Source organism: Anopheles gambiae, chromosome 3 (assembly GCF_943734735.2).
Source record: "Anopheles gambiae chromosome 3, idAnoGambNW_F1_1, whole genome shotgun sequence".
Lineage (NCBI taxonomy): Eukaryota > Metazoa > Arthropoda > Insecta > Diptera > Culicidae > Anopheles > Anopheles gambiae.
The window spans coordinates 44,212,581-44,224,052 of record NC_064602.1 but is presented as its reverse complement, the minus strand read 5'-3'; the positions used below and the strand labels follow the sequence as shown (position 1 = coordinate 44,224,052).

At 39.4% G+C, this 11,472-nt stretch overlaps 1 protein-coding gene across 3 annotated transcripts; it reads left to right on the top strand.

Annotated features, from left to right (window-relative positions):
• The first annotated feature begins 3,579 nt into the window (after window positions 1-3,579).
• Window positions 3,580-9,522, top strand: LOC133393780 (uncharacterized). 3 transcript variants are annotated; one of them, XR_009766384.1, is made up of 5 exons: window positions 3,580-3,727; window positions 4,179-4,284; window positions 6,543-6,708; window positions 6,786-7,369; window positions 8,439-9,522. XR_009766384.1 is itself a non-coding variant. In XM_061660247.1 (4 exons), the coding sequence occupies exons 1-4, from the start codon at window positions 3,698-3,700 to the stop codon at window positions 7,303-7,305; spliced, it is 819 nt and encodes a 272-aa protein (XP_061516231.1). In that variant the 5' UTR covers window positions 3,580-3,697; the 3' UTR covers window positions 7,306-7,439. The 3 variants fall into 3 exon arrangements, 2 of the variants coding, with proteins under 2 accessions (XP_061516231.1, XP_061516230.1); XM_061660247.1 differs by lacking the exon at window positions 8,439-9,522 and having other exon boundaries at window positions 6,546-6,708; window positions 6,786-7,439; XM_061660246.1 differs by lacking the exon at window positions 8,439-9,522 and having other exon boundaries at window positions 6,786-7,439.
• Window positions 9,523-11,472: the final 1,950 nt, after the last annotated feature.

Below are 11,472 nucleotides of genomic sequence, written 5' to 3'. Positions count from 1 at the left end.
CAGATTGGCGAACCCTGTTACAGCAAACATAAACATAACGCCTAAATGTAGGCTTTCGTGTACTAAATAATTCAAGAAATTCCTTAGGCACTGAAGAAATTCTTTCGATGTCACCAAAAAGCGAATGTTGCCAGTCGCCTCTAATCCATTAAAAAAATGTAAAAAAAGAACTGATGAAATTGAGTTGATTCTATTATCTTGTATGCATACAATTGATGACCGATGTTTTTCATGTGTGAGTTTTTATGTCCAGAGAATGACAACATTAAAGTGTGTCTTAGCCTTTTGTCTTATACATACGTTAAGTTATGTTCGTGCCGTTTTTATTACCTACCATTATATACGTTTTTATTGGTAAAACATATTTACTTCTAATTTTCTGTAATTGAACTGTGGTGATTTTTTTGTTGAAAAACTTCATTTTAACATATATTTAGATGAATAAATTAAATGTTAAAAAAGATTATCCAGTGCATAGTTTTAAAATAGTTTTAAGATTATTATGGTTTTTAATGAAAAATCAGGCGTTTTTATTGATTCGATGTAAGAATCTTCTTTTTTTTCTTGCATGTTTTTTAAATCAGCCTTGCTAGTTTAGATATACATTTTTTATGCAAGGAATCTTAGTATAGAGTTGATCTTTTTTAACTTCATTTTGACCAATAAATTATTTTTAAACATGAACTCGTAAGGTCGAAGTCTGTAAAGAATATAATAAATTTAAAAAAAAAAAGTCAAATGTGTTTGTTTTTAAAACATGGTTCCAGGTCATGAAAAGTGCAGGTATATAGGGATTATATGCATCACAACCATACGGAACACTTCCAAGTGGCGACAGTAATCCATTTATCAATAGATAGTCTCGAAATATTTGCCTTCATGAGTAAGTAGATCAAGAATGCATGCAAGAACACACCTATCAATACAATTCCTATCAATATTACAAGCCAAAGAGAGCCTCCAATATGGTCAAATAAGAAGGAAAGAAATGGGTCAATTAAACTGAAGACACTACCTCACTTACTCCACCTGTCGATAAACACAGCAAAACTCTCAGTTCCGCTATCTGCAGCTTGTTCCATACTTGATCGAATTCGGGAACGGTCGTTGCGATTCACAAAATGATATAAAATGATGGTTTACTTGGTTGTTTTTTTAACATTTTGCCATATTGTACGCATAACTGAGCAGGATACATGACCGAGCGGCTACATGAGGTGAAATATACAGCGAAATGAACTATTTGGCTGGTGAAATATCTGACATGTACAGCTAAAGGGTTGGGGGAGACACAACATCCGCTTTCGAAATTCTATTAAAAATAATATCTTCTTAAGCAGAACATTCCCTAATTGGTAGAAATTATGAACTGTTGACTGAAAATTGACGAAGTACTCGATGTTGAAGTTATTCAATGAATTTAGTTACGATTTAGTGCACGATATTTGTTTACATTGCACATTAGCTGGTTGCTCTGAAACTTTATCTATCAGATATTTCGCCTGTCAAATAGTTCATTTCTCTGTATATTTCACCTCATGTCGCCGCGCGGTGATATAAATTAAAGCGACCGTTGTATCCAGGGAACGGCAACTATAGTTGCTCTTCGATCGAGTTTGGGAAAGTGGCTGCTGATCGCAAAAGAGTTATTTGGACGTGGAGTGAACGCGTCCACGACCCGCTCCGGCTTTTTCGATTTTTGTATGACTTCGTGAGTTTTGGACTGTCAGTGGGTGTTGATGTGTCACCTCCCTTACATTTTTCCTCCACACTTATACATTCTCTTTTGGATATAGCTTGATATTTAACGATTCTTAGTACTGAAGCTTTCGAAATTATCACGATTTCTTATCGGGAAATGAACAAAAATGAAATTGCTCGTTATGCAAGATTTTACTCGTTACTCTACTCGAAGGGGTATTCGTAGAGTATTTAGATTTGCAAGTTAGATTTAGATGCAAAAATTTAGCTGTAAGGGGTACTCGTTATGATGGGTTCCACAGTACCGCATATTTTTAAATTAATTTAAAGAGCGACAATTTTCAAACAATACGGCTAAAGCCGATCCTTCTGATAAAACAAGCAAACCAGAACTAAATAGGATATTTGTAAATGCTTCAGAAATTTATGTTTCTTACCAAAATGCACTAAATAGGCAGTTTTCGTTAATGATATCAATTAACCGAACATTTCCCCCAAACAAGTGCCACCAATACGAAAGCATACATTTTGCGACACCACAAGGCTAAATATTTCAGCGTTGCATACACCATATATTCTCCTTTGTAATAAACGTCAACTAGCAATTCGTACAGCCACCCATCAACCGCAGCGTTGAGTGCTCCGTTTCATCAACACGCTTCCAAACACAAAACATTTAGAAACGCTACTTTCGAAATTCGAAGATTCGATCGAAAATGAAGTACGGCTCAAGGATTGCAAATTGATGTACGCATACGGCACCAGTGACCACCTCCGTACTGTATGCAGATAAATTCTGCACAATTGTAATGTTCTCTCCATTTAAAGCGTCGTTCATCGGCTCTTCCCACAATCGATCGTATTCGGCCCCAGTGAAGGACTTGCACGCCATGTACGAAATTCAACGAACCCATCTTTTAGCATGGTAAGGTCGACTGTATCCTTCCTGACCCAAGGGTGACCGAAAGTGAGTTGATTCGGTACAAAACGATCCATTCACACGAGTAGCACCTTCGATGATTTGTCATCTAATCGCTAAACACACAAACACACGATTGCCCACAATGCTACTGGGCGTCTAATAAACGCCACTTTCGCTTCACCTCACAAATGCGCCCCGGAAAACAGGGGAAGAGGGGATGATTCTGAACGATTTTACGACCCATAAAAACCGTACACATCTTATTCTTCCGCTCATTTGCCTTATATGTAAATAAAGCTATAAAAAGTGTTAAAATGCGTAACTTTTGCATTTGTTCGTTTATGAGTGTGTAGTGTGTTCACGGGAAAGGGGTGCATTCCCGGTACGATCGATGTGGGCACTACTTTCTATTCGATTCGGTTCGTTTCACCTTGACCCTTGTTCACATCACCGGCCTTGGATGGCCTTGCGAGTGGTTTATCGGTAAGCTTTAACTACCGTCCGTTCCCTCGCCATTACCGATGGGATGTTTCTAAATTTTGGTGCCCTGCATCTCGCTGAGTGATCAATCTCACCCCTCTCAGGATCGATGGACCGCACGGAAGCAAGCGTCGCCAGCGGGCCCGCTTTTGGGCAGAAACGATTGAGCGCAATTATCCTGAATACTTAAGCCTCCCTCGTCCCTACCCGTCGGCGCCGGCATATGGAAGCCGCGTAGAGTGCAATTGACGGGCGAGTGTTGTGTCGGTCCCCAGATCGCCGATCGATCGTCTTCGGACGGGCAATAAACATAAACTTTTTACTGTCATATTTTTTGGCGCCTCTCACACCGCGCAGGAAGGCCGTAGTACTAGCTCTCCCCCATTTTGTTTCGTTCGAGTATGGCATTCTCCCAAACCGACCATCTAGCTGGACATTGCGACCACACCGCGTCAGTGTAGTATTTAATAGGAACTTTGCCGCAGCTTCAGTTTAGTTTGATTTAATCAATTACGGACACCGCAAGTACGCGCTCGCAGGCGAGTTCGTGCAACTTCGAGCCAACCCGACCCGGACAGTGGCAATCCAGTGGCAATGCAGTACCGCACACCTACGTCCATCTTAGTGAGTCATCCCAGTTACACACAGTTACTATAATGCAGGATGGTTTACGATCCGCGATCGGATTTGTGGCGCTTAGAGAATGTCAATCAACGGGTGTCTCGGGTGCGTGGGATGGTGAAAACTTTATTGCCTATCCCCAGCTGCCCTATGAAACTGTGGGGTTTGTGTGTGTGTGTGCGTGTGCGTTGGGTGAGGTGGGAATAGTGTCATCAACAAATGCCTGGGAACTATCCGGAAACCGACGATCGTCATCGACCTTGTGGTTGGTGCTAGTGGCGCAATGATTTACCTATTGTGTTGGTGGACTGACTTAGTGTGCCTCCGGAATTGATTAACCCGTTTAACGATGTGTCTCCAACGACGCCATGCGTTCAATGTCCAGGAATGTGTGGAATGTGCAACAGGAATTCTTTAGTGATACCCATTTTTCTCTGTTTGGTTCGTTTTGCAGATTTTCTTCTGTTTGGTGTGCCACATAGCTCTATGTGCACCGAACGATGGAAAGTATAACCCGAGAAAGTACAACAAAAATGGAAAATACGTGCACAGAGGTGAAGGTGAGTTGTGTTTAATATTCGTGTGCGAAAAAGGAAAGAATTAAAAGTAAAATTAAGCGTGCTAACAGATAGACGTTTCGTCGCATAAGAGTCCTGGAAGATTTATATGTGTTCTTGTTTAAACTCTTTGTCTTGACATTTTGCTCGGTAAACAGTAAAATTACGGATTGAACCTAGGTAACCAATAATAAGTTAGGCTATATTTATCTGTCCATAGTATGGGATAGTCGGTCCATTTATGAGTTTTGATACGTTTTATTGGCATTTAGGTTTGTAGCGTTGTAGCATGTCCTTATAATAATCTTTTTGAATTGGTTTACTGTCATAGATGGTTCAAATATTTTCGTTGAATCGTCATCTAGTGTTTAACATTTCGCTAAAATTAGTGCAATAATGTTTTGTCTACGCTATCTGCATAATTATTACCTCACCAATAGTTAAAGTTAAAGTAATGACAAAAATCATAAAGAACTACTGGCATTTACCTTACTGTGGAGAAATACTGTCAAATAAATTCACCTTGTACAAGTAATAAAACTAAGCAATACAGAACGATAATACGATAATTTGATTTTGACAGTTAAAAGTTGTCATTGAGAAGAAATTGATGTATTTTTTTGAATGTCTATGCTTATAACACACACATTTCACATTAAACACACATTTCCAAAGATTCCACAACTACCCGATCTTGAATATCTATATCGTGTAAACGGCTTTTGGAATATAATTAATACATTATCGAACATTATTTACAACAAAATACGCGATATCATAGATTCCAACTCTTCAACTTCGGTTAAAAACAGTCATATCTCGGGGAACACCTGTACTAAAATTGTTCTTTTTTCACATGATGAAAACTACAAGAGTGTACTTTTTTGCATTGAAAAAGAGCAGATAACTACCGGAAAAAAAGTATCTCATTTTCAAACATTTTGACTTTTGTTTACTAGTTTCCAAAATGTCAGAACGAAAAAAAATGTGTTCGTTGTTACTATGATTTGTTCCAATGCTATTCAAAGCTATATTGCAAATGTTCAGTTTTGAGTTCAAGGTTTTTTTTTGCAAGAAAATATGTAGAAAATAAAATTTAAAGATTAATAACGTCAAAGTTTAACTAAAATTCTCAAATCAACTATCTTTCAAACAATAACAATACCACATATTTCACCTTGAATCACACATTTTAAATAAAGTGGCTCAAAACGAATCATTTCTGTCAACCGGGCCATGTCACGACAACGTGCTCTTCAGCGAACTGACCAACGAAAGACTGACAGCAGAGAGAAAATGAAAGAGAGAGAGTGAGTCAGAGAGAAAGAGAGAGAGAGAGAGAGAGAGAGAAAGAGATGTGGTTTATTTTAATAGAGTAACTTCCTCGTTTATCTCAAATTAATAAAAATTTTAATGAAACATAAAGCTTACTTACCCAGCAGTTACAAGGAATTAAAAATGAATGTGGAAAAGGGCACTGACACATTTGAACCATTCAAAATCGATTAGATTTTAATATATGCAATAGATATTTACACATAACTAAATGATCCCCGCAAACTTTCCAAATCATCAATCATTTAATTTCATTAATGCTACGATCTCCCATTAGCATACAGTGATTGTGTCTGTGATTTGGATTTCCAATCAAAAGGATGACACTACGCTTTGTCACCACGCTAAATTGTGATGTTTTCCATGCTCCTCAATCATACGACCATATTTTGTTCCAAATTATTAACCACATCTTGGACACACGCAGCTACCCATCGAAGAAAATCTGCATTGAACGGAAATACGCAGACACATCAAATCACCCTCAAAACTAACAGAGCCGCACAATTCGAATGTATATGATGTGAAACCAGCGCGTATTGGTCGAGCGTATCAAATCAAGATAATGTGTTTGTCGGTCCACTCGCAACCCTTTTTGACGACTTCTCTAAACCGCTGAACACTGGTAGGAGCGATTGGGTGGTGTGTCGGCTGCGGAAATTTGCATAATTTGTTTCTGATTGGACATCATAAACATTTATGTTTACAGGAGTTTTCCGTTGCTATCGAATGATCTGCAGCCCGAGGCGGCCAGAGCGGACGCCGAACATAAGTTGTGTTAATATTAATTGTAATGTTAAAAATTGAATTAAATCGTATCCCATTAACCATGACGGACAGGAGAATTATTCATATCTAATCGTGTAATTTAAGAGATGGACATGTGTTTAACGAGCGATCGTGATATCTTCTTCCATTCGGGACAGGAGACTACGTGGAGGATCTGAGCCGGTACCGGTACGTGCACTATGACGATGGCGATCGCGGAAGGTACTACCACATACACATACCGTATGATGGTGGTTACGGCAACTACGAGGGTGGCCACGAGCCCTACCGATTCCCACCGTACGATCCAGCCGGAGAGTATGCGTAAGTGGATCGTTGAAAAAGGACCTGGATCCTGCTTGTGACCTTTTTTACATGCTTTTGTTTTCTTTCTCTTGCAGCGAACAAGTGAATAAGTATTCGTACGATCCTTTCCGAGCGGATTCATACGATATCAAGAAACCATCCATCTATCTTGAGTACGGTATACCTTCGGTGTCCGAAACTAACACCGCCTCCAGTGTAGTGGATGTCCGGAAGTCGTTACTGCCCGGACCAGGAACGGCATACCTACCCGTACCAGCATCAGGGGAACTCGACGTTCGTCAATCACTTCTTCCTGGGCCGGGAACGGCGTACCTTCCTGTGGTGTCTTCCAAAGAACAGAATCTTGCGATCGGCTCCTCCGAAAAACGATCAAAAATCCTTCCTCATCCTAATAGCATCGACAGTATAGATCACCTCACAACGGCTGCGAGCTCCGATCGTAACTCCGTGCGTGCTACGACAACACAGCCTCCGATCGAGACGACAACAGTGCCTAATATACTAACCGATCGGTCCGATCCGATCGATGACAGTTCGCTGCACGGCCGTCCCTGCTTTGCCACCAGCGCCCCACTAAAGCTCTCCAAAACGTGACGAGTGAATGAAAGCTTCGCCGAGCTTTTACGGATTCACCGCATTGCTGTGATGATCCACTTAGGTTAGTTGATAAGCGGTTCGTGCTCTGTATTTTGAAAGTTGTTGCCCCATAAACATATTCCCCCCACAAACACGATGATGAAAGATTGTTACGACCTTGACGACACGAGTCACATCGAGCGGTGTGATGTGATCTTGTTTTGATAAAGGTATAAAATTAACCTCCATAAAATATCACCGACTAGAGGCATACCGAAGGTATGTACAACCCCTCCAGATCCCTCCGAAAAGGCCACCTGAACGTCATAAAGTACGGTGACAAATTAACTGCTTCCGGTGGTGCTGATGATGCTTCGTTTGCAGATGCTACCGAAACATGACCCGAAGAAACACTCCGATGCTCTAATGAGTTGAGCAACACTGGCTGACAAGATAAACGGTGTCGCATTTGACTTGAGGGCAGATTTATGCAAATCCATCCCAAAGTGTCTCCACTGTGCAGCGGCAGTGGCGAACAAAGGCGAACCACACGCTCGCCGTATGTCATCTGAAGGATTTGCTCGGGATGGTTGATGAGGTGTTGTGTGTTTGGCTTTTCGGATCCTCGCCCATTTGCTCACATGCCGCTGATCTTGTCGCAAACAATACGCCTACATCATTATGGTTAATACGGTTGATTTGCATGTTTTCTGCACGCTTCGTTGACGACCCGAAAAAGAAGAGAAAGAAGAAGACGCGATCATAATAATCAGCAAACCCCGGAAAACAGAGGATGCTCCATGGTTCGACACTGTTCGGTTAACCTGCTTGCAATGCTAGGTCTAAATGTCAAGATCACCCGCACACATTGGAAATATTGCTCTTGATTTCCTTCATTGCTTTGTTCAAACTAGATCACCACCGTGAAAGCGATCATCCTTCGCTCGTTAGCAATCCTTTTAATGCTTACAAATATTTTTGGCCACCATATTGGTTCTTCCTCGAACGCTGTTCTTTACAGGATTCTCAAGCTTCGTCTCTCTTTATCTGTTCTCCCCCCCCCCCCTCTCTCTCTCTCTCTCTTTTTCTCTAACTCTCTTATTATTTATTTCTTTTTCTTTCTCTATAAATATTCTCTTTTTTACTTGTAGGTCCTGGCACCTGACCTTTACGGAGGCAAATTTCATGCCCGGTGATCGTCATCCTTGCGCTGCAAATGTGAAAAGATCATCGACGCTAAAGGTCGAAAAACAAGATCGCCTTTAAGCGATCGTTAGAATTCTTCCTCCGTTTCGTGGGCCGTTATCTATGTTGCCGAGCAGTGTTCCGTATTATTTTCGCCATTGTTGACTCAAAAAAACATTTGAACTCATGGACTTTTCGGCTGTTGGCTGGTTGACAGGGCAAGCGACAAAACGAGTGCCTTAATTTAAAAAAAAACTTCCCGATTCCTGTTTTTGACCACGAACCGTCTATCATTAGTGCAAGATTGTACCATTTATAGTGGTTTATTTGCATTCGTTTGCTGTGTTTTGACCTTTTGTGTCGCTCTATTTTTACTTAGCTTTTGGGAGCATATTGAACAAATAGTTGCAAAAAGCTTTTTCTAGAGGATAAATTAAGCAATATAAAATCACGGTGGTAGTGGACCGTTCTTATCATTTTAATTGTTTTGATTATTTCTGTTCGACGAATGGAACAACATATGCGTTTAAATTGGTATATTTTCTCCGTGCTACTTATCATTTTATCAAGTAAAGGATTTACATATCAAGAAGGAGGGAATTAAAATAGTAGCATTATTAACAGAAAAGATACCCGTTTATCCTGTTAGAGAAACAATTCTATCATCTTATATCATTAGGCATTGCGTAATAGACTATGGTAAATTCCAATAAAAACATATTTGAATCGTTTAAGAATTCTCAGTTTGGTCATTTGGTTTAAAAAAAAGTTGATCCCAGTTTGGTTTCGTAATCGGCAAATGTATGTGAAAGATGCCTAAGTTCATGAATTAGTGCAAATATCGACACCTAAAATAATTTCTTAACCATCTACAAATCCAACCACATAGTAATTTAACAAATTGACTGTTGGCAAATTGGCTCTGTTCCATGCGGTCACACTGTATATGTTCAACAGTCAAATGTATGCATTTATCACAATTCAATGACACAGAAGTTTGATATTTTATAAGAAACTTTAACTTGAGTCAATAAAAAAGGTGCTAAGGTGCATGTCAGTTGTGTTAAGGTATGTTTCACTGCCATTACTATGGGATTATTTTATAATATCACGACTTTAGGAATCACACCTACATGAGGGGTACAATATAGCAGTAAAATGAATATATATATATATATATATATATATATATATATATATATATATATATATATATATATATATATATATATATATATATATATATATATATATATACCCTATCTATTACACGAATGGTGTGGCTTAAGCAGTGATTCTCAAAGTGCATCTCTACTGCACACCAAATAGCGCAAGGCATTTTTAGTGAGCGGTGAGAATGAAATTGTGTACAGATGAGTGCTGTGGATGATCGGCATTGAAAACTTCAATTTCTAATTTTAATAAAGTATCTGACTGGTCGTATTGCGATTTTTTCACGTATGGCATCCCCTAAGCTTGTTTATTTGATAGAATTATTTGAATTCAGTTTACCAAAACAGTGTGTCTACATCCACATCTGGCTCGAGAACTGTGTGAATTATGAGAATTATGTGCCAATTATGGCACTTCAATTGATAGGATAGGATGAATCCGAAATAATCATGAGATGTGATACTCAGGCCTCTTCTATTTTTTATTTCGACTCAAGTCGAGAAATTTGGTAGAAATTTGACGGGTTTGAATCAACTTTGGAATCGAAAGAGCCCGTAGACATTTTCATAGATAAAACTCTCCTACTTGACACATTTGTATGAAAACCTCGAAACCACAATTAGAAGCAGGATAGTTTAGTTGTAAGGAGGACCTGATTGATGAAAAAGTAATGATACTTTAATGCTGTCATTGCTTTTTCATCACTCGTATTTAAAACTAATATATGTAGTGTTGCAACGCTGCAAAAGGGCTTTTACTCAACTCATAAGTCCGCGAAAAGTAAACGCAAAAAGTTCTTTCGAATCCTTTATTTCAGGCAGGGATAAAAAATTAAATCTTTGTTTGGGGACTTATACGCGCGAGAAAAAGCATCCATCTTCCGCGGTCGGCGTTTAAATAGTTTCTCCTATGCTCCCTCGGTGAATCGGACATTGCTCCTTTTTCTTCAGACTAACTTCGTCTCGTTGGAATTAGTTTTTGCTATGATGCAGCCCAATCTATTTCACCTGTTATCTACGCAAACGCAAGTAGCGCCCTCTACCTGTCGTATTTGAATGATCCATCAAATGGACCATTGATTCTAATCTAGTATTCTGAACATCTAGTGTTGAGTACAAATTCGATAACATTTATACACATAGTTATTCCTGTATTGACCATAACTGAGAGCTATGATAAAAAAGGTATAACGTCATCCATCAATTATTTAACGCTGATATGGGGAGGGGAGGGGGTGTTGTCAATCCTAATTATTTTAGAGGGAAACTTTGAAGGGGAAAGAGGGGGTGGAACCTTTGCTACCCAACACAAAATCAAATGTACAAATGTGTTTTTTTTTTTTTAATTACAAATGAGGAATAAACGATAATTCTTGCTAATTACAAATGAGGAATGAACGACCTTTGCTGTTATGCTGGCCTGAAAAGGAATTCGCTAATTTGTATGTACCACGCAGCCAAATAGTTCGTCATTGCTAGGGGGTCGGCTCGTACGAGGATTGAACCCACGACGGAATTTGGTTACCACGGAAGGTCGGACGGAAGAACTTACCAAAGGATCGTCGCAGTAACGTTGCATTCCGTTACTGCAAAGACCGCAGTGACACGTATTCGATTGTAAAGGCTCGCATTTGATGATAGTGACGTGCGATTCGCAGAACACTGGAACAGGTGTATTCTCAATCCAACTCCTTGCAATCTTCAAACGAATAGTCGTTTCAAACAAATTGGTAATGGAGTTAATGCAGTTAACCCATTTTTCATCAAAGTTGATCATTGGTCGTAATTTTATGGATAAATCGAAAATTCAGCCAAACACTTGCAAACA